At 41.7% G+C, this 24,784-nt stretch overlaps 1 protein-coding gene across 3 annotated transcripts in view; it reads right to left on the bottom strand.

Annotated features, from left to right (window-relative positions):
• The window catches only part of Fam193a (family with sequence similarity 193 member A), a 116,276-nt gene that overhangs the window by 15,714 nt on the left and 75,778 nt on the right, over positions 1 to 24,784 (bottom strand). For all 3 annotated transcript variants that reach the window (XM_027387174.2, XM_027387176.2, XM_027387175.2), the window contains exons 13-19: positions 22,568 to 22,819; positions 13,995 to 14,193; positions 12,825 to 13,115; positions 10,590 to 10,872; positions 9,673 to 9,856; positions 7,942 to 8,172; positions 5,733 to 6,603 (exon numbers count right to left, since the gene is read on the bottom strand). In XM_027387174.2, the coding sequence (XP_027242975.1) occupies positions 5,733 to 6,603; positions 7,942 to 8,172; positions 9,673 to 9,856; positions 10,590 to 10,872; positions 12,825 to 13,115; positions 13,995 to 14,193; positions 22,568 to 22,819 (2,311 nt within the window). The remainder of the gene's footprint in view (positions 1 to 5,732; positions 6,604 to 7,941; positions 8,173 to 9,672; positions 9,857 to 10,589; positions 10,873 to 12,824; positions 13,116 to 13,994; positions 14,194 to 22,567; positions 22,820 to 24,784) is intronic.

Genomic DNA, 24,784 nt, shown 5'->3' with positions numbered 1-24,784 from the left:
CCTAGCATAGGTGTGGACTTTGGGAGCCCAGTCCATATAGAGGAATACTCCCTGAGCCAAGGAACACAGGGGTGGGGTGGGCCTAGGCCCTACCCCAAAGGAAATGAAAGACTCTGATGACACCCTATGGAAGGCCTCACCATCCAGGGGGAGCAGAAAAGATATGTGACAGATAAGGTTTTAGTTGGGGGGGGGGTAGGGGAGGACGGGTGGGAGAAGGGAAATGGGATTGTCATGTAAAACAATCCTGTTTCTAATTCAAATAAAAAAGTTGGAAAAAAAAGTATAAAAAAAAAGATTTTTCAGGATACAATTAAAGTAATGCTCAGCAAAAAACTCCACTTTTTTATCAATAAAGATGGAAATTTCTTTCTTTTCTTTTTAGACATTCCCTCTACATAGTCTTAGCTGTTCTCGAACTCACAGAGATAGACTTTTTTTTTTCCTTCAGAGTGCTGGGATTAACAATACTATACCCAGCCCCAAACTAAATTTCCAAATTAAAAAGTTAGACAATGAACAACAAAACAAAATCACATGGAAAAAAATAAAGGTAAAAGCAGCAAACTATAGAAGAAAAAAGGGAAATACTGAGTTAAAGCAACAACAAAACTTAAAAGGCACAGATCACTAACATAAGCAAAATCAAAACACAAAGTGAGAAACGGCAAGGAGAAAATAGTAAGTGCTCTGGCCACAGATCAGAACTGCAAGTTCAGTCTTGGCTGTACAACAGTATGGGCCACATAAGAACCTGTCCTGAGCAAGTAAACAAATGTTAATATACTTTGCAGACAATGTATACAAAATTTTAAATTTTATCTGAAAAGGGAAATTTACTAAAGAAAAGCAGTTTTGTAAAATTAACCTCATCACATGAAGAAATGTAAGATTTCCACGGGGACAGACAGAATGTTGTGAAACTTCTAAAGCCTTAACAGTTCCAAGGCAGCCTGAAGGTATTCTAGAACTGAAATAAGAAAACTCAGCAAGCTATTTCCTTTATGAAGAAAGTATACTGATTGACACTCTCACCCTACCCTGTGCAAATACAGAAAAGTAATTAAAAATGGCAACAGACCCATGAATATCAAGACAATAAAGTAACAACAAATAGAATCTCAACCAAAGAATATAATTATCACAGGCAAGTGGTAATTACTACAACAATTTAAGGTTTGCTTAATGTTAGGAAACTAGAACACTAACACTATTATGAATAGGCCAGAGGAGAAAAATCATAATTACTTCTTAAAAACATTCAAGAAATGTAAGAGTCACTGGCTTCTGTCCTAGCATTAGGTGGAATATCTAAACCTTATAGGTGGAAGACTTGGAAGAGAGGCTTTGTGTCATGGTGCACACCTTTAATTAGTGCTGGGTATCACAAAGCAGGCAGACCTCTAGGTTAGCCAAAGCTACATAATGAGACCTAGTCTCATACAAACAAGAAAAGAAACAACCCCCTCCCCCCAACACAACAAACAAGAACCCCAAAGGCTGGATATAGTTAAGTGGTTAGAAGCATTTGGCTGCTCTTCCATTCTAGGTTTGATTCCGATCACCCACACAAACAGGTCATTACCATCCTGAATTCTAGTTTCAGGGAAACCTGACATTCCTCTGGCCTCCACAGGTACCAAGCATGCACATGGTACATTGTATGTATGTATGTATGCATGCAAAGCATCCATACACATAAAAAATTAAAATCAAGCTTGACATGGTCATGTATGCCTTTAATTCTACCACTCAGGAGGGAAGGCAGAGGCAGGCAAATCTCTTAGGCCAACCTGAGAAAAGACACAAATTAGTAAAATTTAGAAATGAAAAGAAAGTTCGTGGTGGTGGTGGTGCATGTCTTATCCCAACACAAGTGGATCGCTGTGAGTTTGAGGCCAGTCTGGTCTATAAAGCAATTCCAAGTCAACCAGGGAATTAAGACAGAGAAACCCTGTCTTAAAAAACAAAACAAAACAAAACAAAACAAAAAACAAACAGAAAAAATGAAAAAGGGGATGACATTGTAACAGAAATGAATGAAATACAGAAAATTTTAAGGATCTATTTTTAAACCTCCAAAGTGGAAAGTGTAAAGGAAATGGATAGATTCCTAGATGCGCACAATATACAAAAACTGAAGAGATGAAATGAATAATTCAAACAGATCTATAAGGATCCACAAGATTGAAACAGTAATAAAAAGCTTCCTGCATTAGAAAAGCCCATGACGGGCTGGAGAGATGGCTCAGAGGTTAAGAGTACCGACTGATCTTCCAGAGGTCCTGAGTTCAATTCCCAGCAACCACATGGTGGCTTACAACCATCCGTTATGAGATCTGGTGCCCTCTTCTGGTGTACAGATATATATGGAAGCAGAATGTTGTATACATAATAAAAAAATAAAATCCTAAAAAGAAAAAGAAAAGGCCCATGACTAGATGGAACTGTAGTAAAAATTCTATCCAAACTTCAAAGAAAAACTAATGCCAATACTATTTAAATTATTCCATAGAAAAGAAAAGGCTTCTAAACTCTTCTGAGTCCAGTATCACCTTGATACCAACACCAGATTAAAGACATAACAATAACAAAACAGCTGGGTACGGTGGCACACACCTTTAGTACCAGCACCTGGGAGGCAGAGAGGTAGGGAATCTCTGAGTTTAAGCCAGTCTGGTCTACCTAGAGAGTTCCAAGGCAGCCAGGTCTACACAGAGAAACCCTGTCTTGGAAACAAAACCAAACCAAAACTAACGAATCAAAAGAAAGACCTGGAAGAGTAGGGCTGGTATGTAGCTAGTTGGTAGAGGACTTGCCACAAAACCCCAGGTTCAATCCGAACGTTCAATCCCCACTACTGGATAAAATGGGAGTGGTAGCACACATCTATAATTCTAGTATTTAGGATGTTGAATCAGGAGGATTAGAAGTACAAGGTCACCCTATGCTACATAAGGGGAGTTGGAGGCTATCTTGGATTACACAAGACCCTACTTAAAAAGAAAGAAAGAAAGAAAGAAAGAAAGAAAGAAAGAAAGAAAGAAAGCCAAACACAAACTATACAAACCAAATAGCAGCAGCAACAGTGTGTGTGTGTGTGTGTGTGTGTGTGTGTGTGTGTGTGTGTGTGTGTGTGTGTGTGTGTGTGTTTATGTAGGGAGCGTACACATCAGTCATCCCTGTCTACAGACACATGATTCTACAGACATATGATGTACCTACTCCCGTAAACTCCAGTGACTGACAAGACTTGAACAGTGAAGCAATTTAGTAAATAAAGGATGTGAAGTTCACACACACACACAACAGGACAACACAACAGAGCTTCACATAACCAAATAGTTAGGCTTCACTGTCAAACAGGAATACAATTTGAGCCATATATATATTTTTAGGAGTCAGATTTAACATTACATTCAGTAATTTAATAAAATATATCAAAATACTGTTTAAACATGTTTGCTTGTTTTTTGTTGTTGTTTTTTTCTTGAGACAAGGTTTCTCTGTGGCTTTGAAGGCTGTTCTGGAACTACCTCTTGTAGACTAGGCTGGTCTCAAACTCACAGAGATCTGCCTGCCTCTGCCTCCCAAGTGCTGGGATTAAAGGCATGCTCGACCACTGCCTGGCTCTGTTTCAACATGTAATTAATATAAGTGTGTATTATGGTAAAGGATGTAGCTCAGGGAGGGGTACAGTGCTGTTCTGACATACACAGGCTGAGTTTCAATCTTAGCACTGAAAAATAAATACGCAGAGAATATTTTATCCATCTTAAAATTAAGTTCCAAAATGCAGTATGGACTCTACAGCTAAGGGACTGTACGTCATACAGAAGAGTAGCAAAAACTAAAACAAAACAAAACAAACAAACAAACAAAAAACACCTAAGAGGTGAGAAGAACCTGTAAAACACAGAGACACCAAAAATTACAGTTCAGAATAATAAACACAGAATAAATTGCTAAGCCCAGAAACAGACCCAGAGCATATGAAAACCTGCTGCAGGTCTGGAGGAGGTGGCACACTATTTTCATCCTGGCACCTGAGAGGCAGAGACAGTCAGATCTCTGTGAATTCAAGGCCAGCCTGGTCTACAGATCGAGTTCCAGGACAGGCCCCAAAGTTACACAGATAATTCCTGTCTCATAAAATAAAACAAACAAACAAAATTCTAGCTAAAAACCAAAACAAGAAAAAAGTGTATGTTTTATATCAGCTTGACACAGGCAAGAATCACTGTGGAAGAGGGAATCTCAACTGAGAAAATGACCCTACCAGACTGGCCTGTGGCCAAGCCTGTGGTTCATTTTCTTGATTGATGTGTACGGGCCCAGTTCATTGTGTGGATGGTGCCACCATTGGGATGGTGGTCCTGGGTATTATGAGAAAGCAGGCTTAGCAAGCCATGAGGAGTAAGTCAGTAAGCAGAACTCCTCTATGGCCTCTGCCTCAGCTCCTGCCTCCAGGTTTCAGCCTTGAGTTCCTGTCCTGACTTTTATGGATGACAGACTACAAGCTCTAAGATGAAATAAATCCTTTCTCCACAAGTTGCTTTGGTCGTAATGTTCTATCACAACAACAGAAACTCTTAATTAAAATAAGATATGAACAGAAAATTTACAAAAAGACTCACAGACTTTCTGTAAAAGTCTACTGACCTCAGTATAAATTAGTAGGAAATGCCTATGAAAACCATTCTAACTAGTGACTCTAACTAATGGGTTGGTAAAAGCTATAAAGTGCAGCATGGTACCCGAGGTTAGCCTATGGTAGGTCAGGAGCACACAGGTGGCTTGCACAATGGCCTCCTGAAGGGCTGGAGGAATATGGAAAATATTCCCACAGAATAACTGTATACTTGGTATCTGACCAGAACTCTTTTTCTGAGCAAGCAGTCTTAAGATACCACCTGCAGTCAGAAAGATAAATGCGGACAGCATTATACCCAGCACTGTGTGAAACTATAAAGCTCTGGGAACAACCCAATTAACTGCTCCCCAAAGAGAATGGCTGAAGAAATTGAAGCACATTTGAAACAACTGTAAAAAGCAAATTGTAAAGAGCAAGGAAGAGTTCTTTGAACAGATATGAAGATGTTCCTCAGAATAAATTAAGTTTAAAAAGGGAAACCAGCAAAGACAAAAGAATATGCAGCATGCTATCTTTACGAATAAAACAGGAAGTCCATACTTCACCAGAGTATGAGGACAGAAAATTCTGAAACTACTTCAAGAATGTTCTATACCCATAAGTCAGTAACCATGTAAACAATAGATCAAGTTCTCACTATCCAAGGATGCCTGAAAATACACACCATGCACTGGACTGTTGTGGGAACTCACTGTGGTGTAGATAACAAAACTTGCTAAAAAATATGGGAACCATCAATATGACTATATTACAAATGGGCAAATACAATCTCACCCCAAGATGACTCAGGATGGGACGGATGTTACAGGTGCCACCTTCCTTACCCTGTAGTCCTGTACCTGTAGATTCAACTAACCAAAGATAAAAAATATATTGGAAAAAAATTGTGCACTTTTTATAGCTTTTTATGTCTAAAATTATTTCAGAATAATAATGCAATAGTTACAATTATGATTGTTGGTGGAAAACTCACAGATAACAAATATTCCAACCTGCAGGGGCCTGTAGAGAGCTCACACACACACACAGAACAGTACCAGCCAAAGCTGGGAATAGTTCCCTTGTGATCTTTATTTACCAATTGAACTGCTGGTTCTGTCTCCTTTCTTCTTTTTATTTTTCTTATTCTTGCCCTTGGGCTGAGGAGAACTTGCCAGAATCAGCCTGCCATTCTGCAGGAGCTGGCTGGGGGAGGGTGGCTCAGGAGTGACAGTGTTCAGCTTCTCCTCTTTGATGTGGCTCAGCTGCTTTTTGTTGTTGTTGTTGCTGTTGGCCTTCCTCTCCTCTCTCTTCTGCTCTGTGAGGAGAGCAAGGTCAACTACTTTAGGCTTTAACTCAGGCTGGGCCCGGAGCTTGGGCTGCACCTCTGTGGTTTTGGGAGGCTCCACAGGCTTCCTGGATGGCTCATTACTAGTCTTGCTGGTCTGCTTTAACTTCTGTTTGCTGTTTCCCTCTTTGTGATGATGCATCATGTCCAAGAGAAATGCAAGAGGCTCATGCTGCTTTCCATTGACTTCCTTGGGTAGCAGAAGCTTGGAGTCTCTAGGGTCCACGGGGTCTGTAGCATCCCCGTTGGCTCCAGGCCCTGGCCTGGGCTCTAAGTGGTTCATGTGTCTGGAAGGGGAGTGAGATGAGGTTTCTGGTTCTTCGGTTTGTTCTACTGAGCCATTGTGGATGTTTTCAGAGTTAGAGATAGACTCTGTTGCTGCCTGAAAATTTCTAGCAAGCATGTCCAACTTGGAACAGTCTTTACTTGGCCGCTCCTTTTTCTTCTTTTTTGCAGCTCTTAATTTCTGAAGCTCCTGAAGCCGCTGAAATTCCTCCTTGAAACGCTGCTCCTCATCTTCCTCCTCTTCTTCTTCCTCCTCCTCCCGTTGCTTTTGCTCTTCCTGATGATGCAGATGCTCCCGTGCCCTGGCCTCTGCTTCCAGGCGTGCCTTCTCTTCCAGCTGTCAAGGAAAAACAAAGAAGATGGTAAGAACTCTAAAACTTGACAGGGCTGCTAAGGTGGCTCAGCAGTTAAAGGCATTTGCTGGATGACTTAAATTTGATCAAGACCCACAAGGTGAAGAACCATCCTGCAAAGTTGTCCTCTGACTTATACACATAACATGATGCTCCCTCCCCTCCATATAAGGAAGAGTAATTTAAAATAATAACTTTCTAAAAACTTGAGTTATCAATCATGTATTACAAAATAAACTTTGAAGGAGATATTAACAACTAAAAACTTAAACATACCCACTTGCTGTTGGATATCATCTACCTACTGAAGCATACCCTTACTTTACTAAGAACAGGGCAGCTAACAGCCTCTGACCAAGAACTAGGTACTGGGAGCAGTCAAAGCAGCTGCTGCACTGTGTGTGCAGCACCCAGAGAGCTGACTGCTTCTTTCTGTGGAAGGCAAGGAATCAGCTTACTGACTGCATAAGTTCCTGACAATTTAGCTGTCTAGTTAAGGGCTGAAGCTAACATGGACCTGCATGAATAAGACACAAACAAAATGTGTCCAAACATTAAAAACAAACGAACAAAAATCCCTTCGCACAAAGGCAGATGGTCTCAATATACGTGGACTTACACAAGGGCAAAGGGCTTTCAGAACTATTCAGCATCACACAGGAAATGTGGTCCCAGTGCATTTCTGCTTTCCAACTTGATGGAGAGAAGTTTCACCAAGTGAAGTTTTCATTTTATTAATGACACAAGACCCTGGGCCATGTCCTGTCACAGTCCCAAATTTGGGTAAGTAGATGTCTAGCTCTGGTAACAAACATGCTATACCCTCTGGAGAGGTGAAAACTGCTTAGGTGTTTCCACTAAGGGCAGCTGGCTAACTCTAACTTTTATAAAGTTTATATTATGAACTGTCCTTCAAGTAGATGGGCCTGTGGGTCAGAACAATAATATGAGAGGTCTGCTTGGAAAGGCAAATGCAGGCACTGCAGGACAGAGGTCAGTCTCATACCAAAGGCATCTCCTCATCTTCAGCTTTTAAACCTCACAAACTCCCATCTATTTACCATGGCAAAAAGCTCTTCCTTCTGTCTCTCTGGAAGGAAGGTTCTCACAAAGGTGGAGGCTCTGCTGTCCCACTGGCCAGGGCAGCGTCCATGAAGTCTACTACAAACTCACTACTCTGGGAGAAAACATCAGGTGATGATGCTTCTAGGTGAGGCTGCCTGAGACAGATGGGTTCTCAGATCACCAGGGCAGGCATGTCAAGCAGCCCTGCCTTCTGAAATGTGTACCTGTATGCCCTGAAATGAGGAGGTGTCACTTACCTTTCTCTGCTTGTGCCTTGCTCGTTTGGCTGCCCGACTACTACTAACTGGCTTGGCCTCTGAGCTGTTTATAAATTGTAACAAATCCTCCACTCTCCGATGGTCAACTACACCCTCCCGTTCTGAGATCTGCTCCATTTTCTTAGGTTGTTCTTCCTTCCTCTTGGTCAGCCGTAAACGAAGTTTTTCCCTCATTTCTGCATAATTTCTACTTGTTGGTGCAGCTGGAGGCTAGGGTAAGAATATACCTAAATTAGACCTCAAGTTTGAACAACTTTGAATGTAACAAATTTCAGAACTTATCTCTAAAAATAACCTGTGTAAATTTAATTTAAATAATTACTTAAACAGCATATAATCATTACAAAATAAAAAATTAAGAAAATAATATGAATGGTATTACCACATAACATAAAAGTTGAGTTTTGGCCAACTACTTTTCAATTTGGTATATGTTTGTGAAAATCTAGCAAAAGATATACAAATGCATTTTTTTAAAGCTGAAAGCAAACCAAATACACTTATTTATACGTCTATTCTTATTTAGTATAGTGGGATTCTTACCTTTTCCATACCAGAGCTGTGGAACAAAACCAGGGCTTTGAACTGGCTAGGCAAGAGCTTTATCAACTGAGCTACTGAGCTAATTCCTCAATTCTGGAATTATCTTTTGATGCTGATAAATCTATGTACCATAGCTCTTCAATATTTACTTTCCTTTTTAGTATTAAAAGGGAAACGGAAGGGAAAATACCTGGTTCTCAGTCCTATTCCTTACTATTAAACAAACAAACAAACAAACAAACAAACATGTATTTTTAGGAAATGGAGACTGAACAAAGCAAAAACAAAACAAAATATAAATGGTTCCTTCATTTCTTGTTTCCTTCCCTAGGAACCATTATGGCAACCTTGGGTTGCATAAATACAGTTTCTGCTCTGCAGAGTTGTACAAGCATGTAGTAAGTATACCAATAGCTCTTTTACTCATCCAAGAAGGAAGGTTTGTACTATCCACAGACAGCATGAGCTCAACTACAGTGGGGTTTAGTTAACAACCTACTTCACTATTTAAAAATCTCACAATCAAATACAAAAATTAAGAAAAAGGCAAGTGGCTCAGTTCTGTAATCACAGCTCAAAGGAGCCCAAAGCATAAGAATTGCCGAAAATTTGAGATTAGCCCAGCCACATGAGTTCTAGGTCAGAATAGAATACGAAGAGAAACCCTGTCTCAAAAATCAGAAACAATCACCACCAACAAAAACACAGTGATAAGATAAAACCTGCAGTGATGAAACCCTGCTTCTTTAGGTAAAGTACAATCTGGAAATGCACATAAAAGCTCAGACATTCCTATACATTGGTAGTATTCATTTCCTGTTATCCTCTCTTATCCTCCTTATACTCCCTCTGGACCCTTGATTGCCAACAAGTCCCCTTCCTATCCTTCTTTCATGTCTTTTTTCAAAAAATGGTCTACTAAGGGGCTGGAGAGATGGCTTAGTCTTCCAGAGGACCAAAGTTCAGTTCCCAGCACCCAGCTCACAATCACCTGCAACTCCAGATCCAGATCATCACATGCCTCTGGTAACCACAGGCACCTGCACTCATATGAGCACACATACAGTCACTCATACCTACATATAATTCAAAATAATAAAAATAAATCTAACACACAATTCGTACCGAAGACTTAGCAGTCACAGTACACTAACCGTATGCACTTACCCCGCCATGTCCGAAGAACTCACAGTAGCAGCAGTCACAGTACTTGCCCTCCTTCTGATTGGTGGAAGTTGAGGTGCTGGAGCTGTGCTCGGAGCAGCTGTCCTCATCTGCACTCTCATCCCCATCATCCTGCTGCGGGTCATAGACACCATTCTCGCAGCGGTGCCCTTCACAGTCAGGGTCACTGCAAAACCACACACAGATCATTAGCAAGCAGCCACCCTGGAGGCACTAATCATTCCTTATGCCCACCCACTGTTCTGATTATTTTTCAGACCAAGGAAGCAAAGAGAGCTCATGGCGCTAGGGTCAGAGAATCATGTGCCATCAGCCAAGACAGAGCGGTGACTGGGCTCAGTTGGGAGATATGGCAGACATGTGGTCAGTAGTCATAGCATACCTACAGTGCCACTGGGATGGACACACGACTTTTCTGACTTTCCTGAGACCACTGGTTCCATAATGGGGGTTATGAAGGACGTGCTTCTAACAGGCAAGTTCAAAGGTAACAGAAATGATCTTTTATAAAAATCACTGTGTGTGGTATTAGTTTCAGTCCATACATATATATATAAATATATATATCTGGTAAATTTTCTGTAGATTCTACCCAATGTATAGCAAAAACAACTTAAAAAACAAGCAAGGCACACCACACCCTTAATGCCACCAGTGGAGATAGTCAGCATCCCTGACCCTGGTCTTGGCAGCCGGGCCATTGTTCTTTCCTCTGAAGAACTAGAGGCTGAGATTGAGACTGGAGCCTCTCCAACTCCACGGCCTTGGCCTCTGTTGGTGAGGTCTCTTTCTTCTGCACTGGACTTGTTACCTGCCTGGACCCAGAGCACAGTCTGTAGCTATGTTAGTGCAGCATGGCTCCCAGCCCTCCTCACCGGGACCTAGGCTCTGTGGCTCACCTGCAGACACTGGGAGGGGCACTGATGGAGCCATCTGTCGTGGAGGGCGGGGGTGCCACAGGGGTAGGACAGAAGCTCTTTCGTGTATCCACGAACCCAGGGGCTGTGGTTGCAGTTTTGGGGAATGATGGGGCAGCAAGATTTGGAAGGTGAGGTGTGGAGGCTGGAGAGAGTGCAGCAGGAGACAAAGCTGGGAGTGGGGCCAGGCCTGTGGGACTGTTCCTTGGAGCAGCAGGTGCTGAGTGTCTGTGGTCCTCTTTGTTGAGGCCATGAAAAACATCACCTGCATGTAGAGATACAAGAGAGACTGCCACTGGCTGAAGAAAACAAATATTCATGTTGCCTTTAATTACATTTCTCCCCCCCCCCTTTTTTTTTGGTGTGTGTAGGGGTATGTTCAGACCTACAGGAACCAAAGAACACCCATTCATCTTCAGCCTGACTGGTCACATTTATTTGATTTCCTACACACACCAAATCTGGTCTTAAAATCTGTAGTAAGCTGTGCTCCAGCTTGAGCTCTTGAGACCCTAGAAGTTTACAGACAACCTGTGATTTCTCCATTGTGAGCACCATCATCAGAAGCCTGGAGCTCAGATTCCACATGTAATCTTAATCTAAGTTCCTAACTTTACCAAGGTCATCACAACTTCTTCAACTAATCCAGCTGCTGCTCAACTCATTCTTTCACAAGGCATTTGTCAGGAGGCCAACTGTCCACTAGTATGGTTTATCTTATCACATCTGGGTGAACCTTTTTATAACTAAATCTCACAAAGGTAAACTAGATAGAGAATTAATGACATTTGTTCCACTTGGGGTCTGTCAGATTTATAGTTCCCAGCTTCTTCCTGAGGGGGTGCCCATCATCATCTAAAAGGTGTCAACTTCCATGGAAATGTCTGCCAAACTGAAGAACTGAAGATGTGGCTCAATGGCAGCATGTTTGTCAAGCAAGTGTGAGGATCTGGCTAACGCACACTTATTGTGTGTGCTCGCTCTCTCTCTCTCTTTTTCACACACACACACACACACACACACACACACACACACACACACACACACACACACACACCCACCCACCCACACCCACCCACCCACCCCCACCACCACCCACCCACCACCCACCCACCACCCACCCCCGGTGGTGTGTGGGTTATCTATTTAGCTGGTTACCACAGTACAAGCCTTGGAAAGCTGAAGCAAGAGGATTGCTGTGGATTTGAGGCTGGCCTAGACTTTACATAGAGAGACCCTGTTTCATCTCCCACCTCCCCAAAACAAAAGAAATACTTCTTTTGATGCTTATTATCAATTACCAGCTTGACAGAATCTGAATCATCTAGGAGATGGGTGATTGGGCATGCCTGTAGAGAATTATTCTGGTTATTTTAATTGATGTGGGAAGACCTATCTTAATTGTAGGCAGAACAGTTTCCTGGAAAGGCGAATCTGGACTCTATATTCTGAAGACACTGAACTGAGCATGTGCATGCATTCATTGCTCTCAGTTTCCTGATTATGAATGCAGTGTGACTAGCTGGACAGACATAAACCCTTCTTTCTTGGGTTGCTTCTTTCAGGTTATTTTGTCACAAGAGGAAAAGAAACAAAAATACTCCCTGATTAGGCTGACCTATATCATCCAATGGAAGGCTGATTGCAGCACAGTAACTTTGTTTCCACTCCTTTGCTTTGGTAAAGAGGAGTTTCTCAACCTTAGGAGCTTCTCTGGACATCCCTAGGGATTCCTGACTGAGTGCCAAGGTTCATCACATCCTTTTTCATGCCCTTCAGTAAGGAGCATAATCATGATTCTTTCTGATGCTCAAACTGCCTCAACTTTTTTGATGAGGTACAAATCAGCTTCCCTGTCCTCAGACATTACCCCAAGTCTCTATAAACATTTCTTTGCTTTTAGGTCTCTTCTAATTGTCAATAAGTGATTAGTTGAGTGCTAGCAGGCTAATATTGTTGGCTCGCACAAATCTTCTTTTGCTCAGCAGTAGCTGTGCTCAGAAAGTAATAATCTATGCCTATCACAGAAGACAAACGCTGGAGGCAACCCAAGGCTATTTTGAATGGCATCTAAAATTCCAACCAGAATCCACAGGGCATGTTCTTGTGCACAAGCACCTTCAGGTGTTTCATTTCCACCTCTAGAAAGGCAAAATAAATGGTAACAACATGGGTGGTGTAAGAAGTGATAAGCAGAAAGGCTCTCAGGGTCCTTACCTATAGAAGGCGGCCTCCTAGATGATACCTTGAACTGACTGCTGCTAGACTGCACCGTGGTGGCCGTGCATGACACAGAGGACGTGGCTGAGGAGGTGGCCATAGCGACTGTGTTTGCCATGGCAACTTCATTTGCTTCCATAAAAGCATCTTGGAAATTGTATAAACACTTCTTTTTTGCAGCATTTTTCTTCTCTTTGATATCTGAAACTGCAGGAACTTCATTGCTGGGTGGAGGTGGAAGGGCTTCAGGTCTTGTTTCTGAGAGCACTGGCCCTAATATGTCACTCCCTTTGGAGAAGAATGGGAAAATTAAGACTTCTAAAAGAAATAGCACTTAACAAAACCCGAAAGAACATGCTGACACTGGAGCCACTACTGAAGCCATAATTCCTTTGGAATGATGTTTTTATTCTATGGAATGTTTATTGAGCACCTATTATGTGCCAATTCCTGTACTAGGTGTTTTCAGTATCACTGAATGCCTTGAAACCGGTTCTTGAGGTTGGAAATGTTTTTCCCATCCTAAAGATGAAGAAACTGAGGCTCAGAAAGGCTAAGCAACTTGCCTAAGGTCACACAGCTAGAAATCCCTTCAAACATAAAATCAGGATGTTCAGGACTAGCTTCTGTTCTGAGCACATTCAAAGTTGGATGTAGGGTGACCAGGGGCTCTGACCATCTGAAGATAGAGAGGTACCAGCCCCTCCCATGGTGCCCCTGAACCTAAGAATGAAGTAACAGTTGAGCCTCAGCAACTGAGACAGCTGGGAAGAAGGTGCTTGTTAGAGGGGAGAGAGCCCTTTAGGGTCAATATAGAAACCAGCAATAGGAACTTGAGTCACAGCATTCAAATGGATGTGTCCCTATCTTCCTGCCCCCATGCACTGAGCTGAGTTCTGGTGGTCACCCACTATTTGAGAACAACAGGCCAGACACAGACCCTGGAAACTAGAGCCTCTGTGGCTGGGCACATGTGGCTCACTGTGCTGGCAGGTAGCATGGAGCCAGTGTTAGCTTTGTTAATCAATGCATGGACCCATCAGAGCAGATGTGGGAGGGTGGATGGGATGCCAGGGCCCAGGGCCTCCCACTGGGGAGTGTGATGATGACCATCTTAATTGGCTCAGAGTATTTAAAACCTTAAGAAAGTTTTAATGAATTCCTTACCAGAAATTGTATCTGGCAAGAAAGTGCCAGGATTCCAGTTCTTATCATTCATCACTTCTGATTCCCAAAGACTTATAAATTTAGAACTATTCCACTCTGGAGTGTTCCCAAAACAGCTCGGGTAAATATGGTCTTGAAGAGATGCATTGAATGCCTGAGGCTTATTTGTGTGACTCTGAACAGGTGCTGGCGGTAAAGCCTACAAAAAAAAAGTTCTAATCACATATCAAAATTAATATTCTATATACCTGTGTAGATCAACTACAAACAGACAAATAGTGACTTAAACCTTGAGGGCTATGCTTCCCGCAAGCCAATGTACATGGGGAGAACATCTCACAAATGCTGGAGTAGAGGTTTAGTTAGGAAGGCTATACATGTAGGTTGACCTTTAACCCAAAGGTTTTTGGTGCCTTCAGATAACTCAGCCACTTCTAACATTGCTGTCTAGTCACACTCTAAATGTAGTTCATGCACATAAGAGCCATTCTGTGGCTTAAGTCTCCTTAGAGTATTGATCAACACTGTCAAATCAGTTTAGAAGCATGGATAACAATGATAAGGCCCTTAACTCTCAACTCTCAGAACTGTACAAAGAGCAACACAGATCTGAAGAGCTAGAGGGATTTTGGTAGTGCTGAAACTGGGGTGCTGACTTGCTCCCATTTCCAGGGAGAAAGTCATTCCAAACTTATCAACATACTGGCCTTGGCCCTGAGAGGCCAGGGAAAGGGAATGGGATACAGTCAGCGGGCCAGTCAGCAATGTATACTTACTGAGTGCCAAGTTGCTGGCAGCTCCCTGTACATACCTGGGTGCCTTAAGGCTCTCCCCCCTGATACCTTATAAAGTCCTGGGAGGGCTATGCCATTCACACAGCTGCATTGCCATGCTTGCTTCCACATAGGGATGTGGGCCTCCTACCAGTCCTTTTCCTCAAAGCAGCCCAAGTGATCCTTATTTAGAAAGTAGAGCTAGCTTTCTGCTACTTTTCAGATAAAAGATAAGGCCCTTCCATGGCCCATGACATCTTAGGGAAATAAACACCCCCTCCTCTTGCTCAGCAAGCCTGGCATACAGACCTTCCTTTCTGGGCTCTACCTCTCCAAGCACTTTTCTATTCTTACTTGCTCACCTGTGTCCAAGCTCTAAAACTTCTTTTAGCCCAGATGCCACTGTCAGAGAAAAGCTGCCACTGTTTTTGCTTTGGCTACTCAAGACCGAACACAGTACCAAAGCAAGCCTCCCACTTAACACCTTGGGATTTGGCCTCCTCCTCCCTCACCTGCCATAGCAGAATTCAAGACTGACTTGTAGCTTGATATTCTAATTCTGACTTCTCCTAAATCATAGGCACTTCATGAGAAGATTGAGATATTGGCCCTGTACCCCAGCCCTGGACAATGCTGGGCATACTGTGTTCCTTTAGTAGAGACAAGTACTGCTGAGATGAGTGAGTGGACCATGCCCTGGCCAAGCCACAGACCTGGCATTAGGAAGCATGTCTGGTGATCCCATTCTTTGTGACACACAAATGGACAGTTGATTCCCACTTTCAAGTGGAAATTCCCACTTTCAAGTGGTGGCCAGGGAGAGGAAGGGAGGGGGATAGTCTGGGAATGGCCCACTGGATGTGGAGAGAAGAGTCTACTTCAGAAGTACCTGTGTGTGATTACTGACCTGAAGAGGCAAGGGAGCCATAAGGGTGTCAAGCTAGGAGAAGACAATCTGGGCAGTTTATTAGAAAGGTCAGCTGTGGCAATAGAGTGATGACCAGCAAGGCAAGGATATGCTGAAGCTGCTAGTTAGGTGATGAGAAATGATGACATAATGGGATGAAAATGGTGAGGAAAGGAGGGGTCTATGAATGAACCTGGAAGGCATTTCTGGCTCCATTGTGACAGCATGGTCAATGAGAGGTAAACAGAAACTGGGCATAAATCTTAGCCTCCCTTTTAGTAGCTGTGTGACCTCAGGCATATCACTCAATCTTTTGTGCTTTAGTTTTCTCATCTGAAATCTGGATATATCTATCCCAGAGGTTTTGGTAAGTAAATACTCTGCCTGGCCTGCAGGAAGCATTGGTGAGGGCAAAGATGAATTTCCAGTACTTACTACGACTATGCCAAATCCCATCATCAAGACTGACTCTAACATGCAAAAAGGCTCAGCAGTGACTCTACCCATTCCACTGGCACAATACAGAATGACCTTTAATCTGTTCTTTAATCTCTGGGAGACTGACGCAGGGGAGACAGACAAGCAGAACAAATGTTCAGGGTCTAAAAGTATTCTCAACAGGGTTAACAGGCCTGGATGGACCACTCAAAAGCAAGGACCCGTTTTGGCAAGGAAGCCCCAGGAAGCAAATAGCAAGGAAAATAATGAAACTACATTTTATTGGTTCTACAAAGTAATAAAAAAGCTAAGAGGTATCTTGCTGATAACAAGTAATTTGGGAACCATTGGTTAAGGGGCAGAAATACCTGCTACTGTACCCTCAGCCTGCAAGAAAGCCCAGGGTATGGGGTGATATCTCAGCAGAAGCACTTCCAAGAATCTGTGCTACTTAAGAGCTTCATGAGACTCTCTTTGGACTGTGCACTATCTGGCTTTCCCTCTGGTCCCTTACCTGCACAACATTCATGCTTAGACCCTTGTTCCTTCTTTCGAGTGCCCTCTACTCTGTGAAGACCCTTATGCTCCACTCAGATCTGCTCTCCAGTGTTACTTTCCTACCCTATGTCTATCTACAAGTTACCGGAAGCACAAGTGCTCTTTCTGTTATAGCTCAAGGGCTGGAACCAAGGGCCTTGAACCATATCACCAGGCTTGCCATAGGATTTGGCATTTTATTCTGATTATGTTTCTACCTTCTCTTTTGAAAACACTGTCCAGGATTAACTAACCTGGGTGTTTCTAAAATGCAACAGAGGGCCTGGCACATACTGCGTGTTCAATAAATGATTGCTGAACACATCAGGGAAATAAGGGCCCAAAGGCCATACTCTTACATATTTTACTTACACATTTCAGCAGAAGTCCACCTCTACTTAAAAGAGGAGGCCCAATTGTAAAGACTGGAGGCCAAAGTGAGGGGATGAGTAACAAAAAAAAAAAAAACCAAAAACCAAAAAAAGTATTTTTTCAGTATTTTTATACATGATGCCTGCTGACCTTAGTAGCTAAATGTTCCTTCTGAAAAAAAGTAGCTCTTTGCTAAGGACTACTGTGGGCTTTGCTCTGAAGTACACCAATGGTTAACCAATGAAGTCAGATTCTTCACACAAATTCACAAAATTTGAAAATAGTAATTTTCAATTGTTCTCTACTTTATGACAAAAAGTAACTCATAAGAAAAAAATTCTTTGCTTTAAGTAAAAACTCTGACAATAATGCCAAAAAATACACCTTCATAAAGCTGCAATCTTTTAGGAGAGGGTGTTCCAGTCTGTCTTCCCTACCCACACCAGCTCAGACACCAAGATTGAAGGATGGCATGCTAAGACATCAAGATATAGGACCATTAACTGAAGAAACTTCCACTGTACAGTAAGACCAACATGAATTCCAGACAATGGGAAAGCTAACACAAATATTCCTCATTTCTGAGTTTTTTGTTCTTTGGAGTTTTTTCAATGCCTCCCAGGGATGGTAAACAGGCAATATTCTTTATATTGGCATTGTTATTCTGAGGCTAGAGGAAATAACCACTATCTCTTACAAAAAACACATCCAACATCACAACAAAATCCCCTAGCATGAGCTATTTTCCAGACTCCATATCCCCATAATGATTAATCTAAATTGGAAGGAAAATAATTAAAATGGGTATCTCAGAAATCATGCAAACATGGGAACAAAGTATACTTAGAACACCGAAAGAAAAAAAACCCACACACTTAGGACTCTGCACTCAATAAATTCATCTTTCAAAAGTGAAGAAATAAAAACTTCTTCAAATGCCTAACGACTTACTTATGGTAGACTGGCCCTGCTGGAAATTAAATTACTTTCTTCAGACAGAAAGAAAATTATACAGGTCACATGGCTGGGTCTACACATAGAAAGATCATAAATAAATGCAACATAAAGTATTTTCTCACATTCCTAAATGACCTAAAAGACAACTGCTAGCGTCATGTGTCTGGGAGATCAATTTATGGACAGGTAATGCACTCAATACTAACTGGAAAAGGTGGAGAAAGGAGGAGGCATTCTCCTGAAGCCACTTGGACCATGTGCAAGGCTTGACAGGGCAATCTTGATGGGAACTTAGTTAAGGCACACTGTGAAGTGCAGGGTAACAGCAAGATGGCTAAAATGTAAGTGCCACTGATATAAGGTATTCAAAAATGTAAAATATAAACAAAAGCCCTTGAAAATGAATATAAAATAGTTACACAGTTGATAATAATCCAAATATATCCAAAAAATCATTAACAATATTATTTTCCATAAGAGAAAATATATGAAAACATCAATAAAAAGCAGAAGCACAAGGTTTAAGAAACTCACCTATACCTATCTAGGACACCCTTTCGAATGATTTATTTCTATTATTTTACATTATGTGTTGGGGGTGGGCATGGGAGTAAAGATATCCACATAGGCCAGAGGCATCAGATCCCCTGAAAGCTGGAGTTACAGGCTGTGAGCTGCCTGACTTAAGTGCTTTGACCTGAACTTGGGTCCTTTGGAAAACAACACACACTTTTAAACCTGAGCCATTAGTCCAGCCACAGAAACCTACTTTAAATAATCCGGTAAGCTGAAAGTAAAGATAGGTCTGTCAAGATGGATCGGTAGATAAAGGTAGTTGCTACTAAGCTTGAAGACCTGAACTTTGATTGTTGGGACGCCATATGGTGAAAGCAGAGAATGGACTCCATCAATTTGTGCTGACTTCCACACATGTGCCATGACACTAACCCACCCAGTAAATAAATGTTCAAGAAAAATGTTTGAATTAGAAGAATTAGATGAAGACACACACACACACACACACACACACGCACGCACACACGCACGCACGAACGTACGGGATACAGAAAGAAACCAAGAGTGAAGGGGAAATTTTATGTTATAGTAACAACATATGCTTCTATAATAAAGCTAGTCATATTTGAAAAGATGTAAGAGAAGATTTTGAGTTTGTGACACATACAGATAATAAAGAAAAGACCTTGTCCAAATCATCATCATATAATTAGGGTGGTTATAAATGAAATAGAAAAAAATATTATTTTTAGTTTGTTCATGTTGAACCCACAAACATTAAAAAAAAAAAAAAAAAAAAAAAGCTGGAGGCACTGTACTAGTCTCAAACAGAACAGATTTCAGTTCAAGTAAAAGCACCAAAAATAAAACAAGGGGTGCCAGGCGGTAGTGGCACAAGCCTTTAATCCCAGCACTCGGGAGGCAGAGGCAGGTGGATCTCTGTGAGTTCGAGACCAGCCTGGTCTACAAGAGCTAGTTCAAAGACAGCCTCCAAAGCCACAGAGAAACCTGTCCCAAAAAACCAAAAAGTAAATAAATAAAACAAAGGTATACATGAGCCTATAACAACGAAGTACACAGTATATGCAACAAAAATAGAGAAGACTGAAAAGAGAAAAATAAAAGAACCCTCTACCATAGCTGGAGTTTCTGATCCCTTTTTACTAAAAATGGACAGATCAAGCAGGCTGAAAATCAGGAAGGAGGATGAAATTAACAGCAGCAAATGGATACAATGCCTTCTACAGATTACTCAATGTAGAACACACAATCTTCTCTAGCTCATGGGGAACGTGCACATCTTGGTTTTTTGAAATAGGGTCTCTCTTGCAGTCCTGCCTGTCTCAGAGCTTACTAGGTAGACCAGGCTGACCTCAAATTCACAGAGGTCCTCCTACCTCAGCTGAAATTAATGGTGTGTACCACCCACACCCAGCAAACATTCACTTCTGGGCCACTCACACTCTTATAAATTCAAAAGCAGCAAACAGGCCTGGAAAGTATAGTTCAGTGCCTAGTACTCTAGACCACAATACAATTTTATTTATTTGCTTATTTATTTTTGTGGTGCTGGCAAATGAAGTGGGACCTTGTGCATCTAGGCAAGAGTTCTGTATTTTATTTTCTCTAATATTTTACTGCAGCATTTTTCTTGTCATGTCTTAATTTTTATATAACATATCTGTCTTTTTTATAGTTTAATGTATTTTAATAGCAAACTTGTAGGAACAGCAAAGAAGACAGAAAACATTAAAAACATGTACTTGAATAACATTTATCTTAACAAATAAATATATCATTGGTATAGAAATTAGTAATTTTTTTAATCTCAAGGAAATTAAATCTTCATAGTATTCTTCCTGAATATTTTATATACAAAATATTTGTCCACAATGGCCAGAGTGTAAATTAAAACCATGACATTAAATCTTACTAACAATTGTGACTCTACCACAGCAGAAACTCTAAACAAGGCAGCAAAGGACAAAGACACAGGCTGGCCCAGAGTTTTAGTGTTTGTGGCTACCCTCCACACATAGCAGCTACTCTTTGACTCTTGGTTGTACTGAGACACCACATTTGGCACTTCTGAGAAACCTTCAAGGGAACTGAAGAAAAGACTGTGCCATTCTAGAATAGCTTATCCTGTTTCTAGAAGGTCCTTCTACTAACTCTGTGGGCTGTTAACATATTGTGTATTTAAACAGTTTTACTCAGAACATTCAAGTAAGTCTGCCTAATTCAAATGATACAAACCAATTCTTCAAGGCCTGGTAAAAAGAAAATACAAGCTTGCTTAGAGAAACCAATGTTTTTATACCAGATATATATGAAACATTTCATCAACTGCACATACTTCCTCTACCATACTGGGAATCATAGTGTACTACAAGGCAGGAAACACTCTACAATTGAGTTATAGCCACAAGCCTATCAACAGCATCTTATTTTCCACAATTAAAAAGGCCTTCAACAGATGTATTTAAAATGGATCAGTGTGGGGCTGGAGAAACAGCTCAGTGGTTAAGAGCACAGGATATTCTTCCAAGAGGACCCCAGTTTGAATCCCAGCACCAACATGGCAGCTCCCAGCTGCCTATAACTCTAGTTCCAGAGGATCTAACAATACCTTCTGGTCTCCGCAGGCACCAGATACACATGTAGGTAAAACACTTACACATAATATAAAATAAAATTTTTAAAAAATAATCAGTATATATATTCACAATACCAAGAAGCAATGTGGCTAGCTGAAATGCAGCTTAATTATAAATTTTAAAGTTTCTATATGACCATTACCATGTGTAGCTGGACCTCTGTATTTGCCTTACTATACATGGATCTTCTGCATTTACCTGTGGCCTTAAGTTTAACAGGATCAAAGGAATGGGTATCAAATACAGAAATGACACTGAAAATGTTTATCTTCTTTTACCCTTTTATAGGAGACCTCTAACTTCCTTTAAAAAGGCTACTGTCAGGGGCTAAGACAGATGGTACAGAGACCTGCTTCAGTTCTAAGGGACTGAAACCCAGATAGTGGCTTACAACCATCTATAAACTCCAGTTCAAGGCCATGTTATGGCCTCCCTTTCTGTCTCACTTGAGAATCATTGTATTAAATAAACTAATATAATTGGGGAGAATTCTATCTTTGATTAGTGCCAACTTAGAACCATAACATAACCAACATCGTAATTAACATAACAAAATCTCAGCATTATGGTGAGTCAACAAGGCAAGTAAGTGAAAAGCAGCTCAAAAGGCAAAGAATCATAAGGAATAAATTAGCTGGAGATGGTGCATACCTACAATCCTAGCACTAGGGATGTAGAGGCAGGAGGATCACTGCATGTTCAAGGGTAGCCTGGTCTACATGGAATTTCAGGACAATTTACACACACACACACACACACACACACACACACACACACACACACACACACACACACCCTCCCTACCTTAAAGTCTAAGATATTAGGTATATACATGGAATTCTTTGATGAGAAACTCAAAAACTGACCACTTTTTAGAATATCACTTTCCTAAGTAGGCTCTTTGCAGGGTGGGTTTTGAGGAACTTCTTCTCTGCCCTAAAGCTATATTTCCATAGCCTCAGATAACAGGATTTCTCTGTGTTGAATACTGAGCTTTTCTTTAGGCTTGCATATTTGACAAGGCCCTGGTTTTCTTGCTAAGGATACCCAGAAAACATCAGAGGATTCAAGCTATTTTCAATCATTTTATCTATTATGTTAAGGCAAGAGTCAGGCTATGAGTTAAAAACTAGGACTCCTGTCAAATATCCTGGAGTTCAACCTGTTAGCAATATCACCTGAAAACTCTAATTCCAGTGACTAAATCACAAGTTTTTTGCTTCCTACACACTGTAAAGGTTCAACATTACAAGGACTTCAGAGACTACAGCCAAAGCAAATGTCTGCAGCCCATTGAATCAGGAGCAGATGCTGCTCTGTACATGGGTCAGCATACCCACTCCCGTCTGCTGAAGTAGTTCTCTTGTCAGAACTCGAATCATAAGTGACTTCAAAGTCCTACCTACCCTGGCTTACCTTACTGTGTGTGAAGGGGGGTGCTGTATACAAGGTGGGGTGGATGAGTGGACGAGGCAGGTGTGGAACAGTATGCAAGGGTACATGTCCATGGATGTGGGGGTACAGGTGAAGTGCAGGGTGTGTTGGCTTCTCTGGGCTCAGGAACTGATGGCCAGGAGGCAGGGCTCCAGCAGTCATTGCTGATGGTGGTAGACCAGAAGCTTCTTGTTTACAAACGTGGCATTCACAAGTGTTTGTAGTTTGTTCCGCCTAAAACAACAGAAAAAGAAGTACTTGTTTAACGTAAAACAAAGAATGGAATGAATTAAGCTGTAGTCAGCTAGACACTACAGAGCAAACACAAAGGATTCAGGGAAAGGAACAAATGTCAGAGCTGGAAACAAGGAAGGCTACAGAGGGGAGAGCTGAGCCTCATTTTCCAGAAGGGTATTTGCAGAGGCAGTAGGCACTGGGCAGGAACAAGGGACTCCAAAAAGATATTACAAAGAAGCTAAGAGGGAACTGGGACCAAAGAGGAACAGGATCACCAGGTGGGCTCCTACTGTTCAATCAACAGCTGAAATGAAACTTCCACCATGAAGAGGAGACAGGATGCTAGCTGGGGCAGAAAGAAGAGACCAGTAATACCTTTTTTGTTTTGTTTTGTTTGTTGTTTTTTTTTTTTTTGTTTGAGACAGGGTTTCGCTGTGGCTTTGGAGGCTGTCCTGGAATTAGCTCTTGTAGACTAGGCTGGTCTTAAACTCACAGAGATCCACCTGCCTCTGCCTCCTGAGTGTGCTGGGATTAAAGGCATGCGCCACCACCACCTGGCAGAATAACATCTCTTTATCAAAGCAAATGTGAAACTGAACTCAGATGACAAAGACAATACTTCAGGCTCTAGAATTCATCCAAAGCCAAACACTGGTAAGTCTTTACTGTAAGATAGCCAGACGTCAGGGAAGAACAGGAAGAATGTGGACTTCCTCCAGGACCATTCCTTGTTCTAGTTCTAGTGCAGGGAGCAGCATGCAGCATGAAAACCAGGGGCATATGAATAAAGAAGTACTGCTACCAAGGAGAACATCTCAGTGTCCAGCAGAGCGGAGCCCAAAGAAGTACATGTTAGGTCTCAAACCTGGGACAAAGAGCTAAGGTGCCTATTAAACATATCAAAGCAGACTTGGTCACTAGGTTCTCCCAGCATCCCTTAGTCCCGACCTGTTATAGGGACTACTCTTCCCTATATAATCCATCCATTTTGGTTGCTGGGCCCTTTTGGCTACTCTTTGCTCTCCTGGCTCTCCACTCTCTTCTCCCTCTTCTCCTCACATGGCCTGGCTCAGGGTCATGTTCACTCTGGACTCTCGCAGCTGTCCCTGCCTCTGACTATGCTCTCCCTCGTATCTATAACAAACCTCCATCACACCTAAGAGCAGTAATGTTTTTCCTTTTTATTTCTTTTTTTTTTCAGTAGACCCAGTGGGATGGACAGGGAAGTGAATGAGATAGAAACACATTGGGGAAACTCTAGAAGTGAGAAAGCTGTGCAATACTCCTTAAACTATTCAAAGCTCAGTGGCTGACTACGAGGCCATAGTGCACACATAGGTATTACCTCCAAAGGAAGTATACAAAGGAAGAAACCACCAAAATTCACTGGAGTACAAGGTAAGCAAGGGAAATATTCCCTAATCTACTACACACAGGTGTGTTGGGACACACAGGAACCTTCAGAGAGCTAAAGCAGCAGGGATTGACCCAATAAAGCAAAGCAGCAAAGCTAAAAACAAAAAGGAACAGCTGGACATGGTGGTACACATCTTTAATCCCAGGAATTGGAAGGCAGAGGCAGGCATATCTCTTGTGAGTGAAAAGGCCAGTCCAGTCTACAGAGAGAGATCCAGGATAGCCACGGCTGTTTACACAGGGAAACATTGTCTCAAAATACCAAAAACCTAAAAGGAGCAAACAAAAACAAAAAAATATAAACAGAAAGCAGCAGCTCTCTCATTTAGATGTAGCCATTTAGTAGCAAAAAAGTAGTGACTACAGAAAACAAAACACACACCCCCTTCAAAAAAAAAACCCTCAGCAACCCCAAGGAGAAAGACAGAATATAAAGTTGCTCTAGTATCTAAACCATTCAATTTTCCACAAAAAACCAAATATGAGACATGCCAGAAAAGGACAGTCACTGGACAGTGACTTGGCCCACACATTGGACTGTCACAC

The sequence above is a fragment of the Cricetulus griseus genome (assembly GCF_003668045.3).
Source record: "Cricetulus griseus strain 17A/GY chromosome 1 unlocalized genomic scaffold, alternate assembly CriGri-PICRH-1.0 chr1_1, whole genome shotgun sequence".
In the NCBI taxonomy this organism is placed as follows: Eukaryota; Metazoa; Chordata; class Mammalia; order Rodentia; family Cricetidae; genus Cricetulus; species Cricetulus griseus.
The sequence above is the reverse complement of the archived record's forward strand: the minus strand, read 5'-3'. Positions and strand labels throughout refer to the sequence as shown.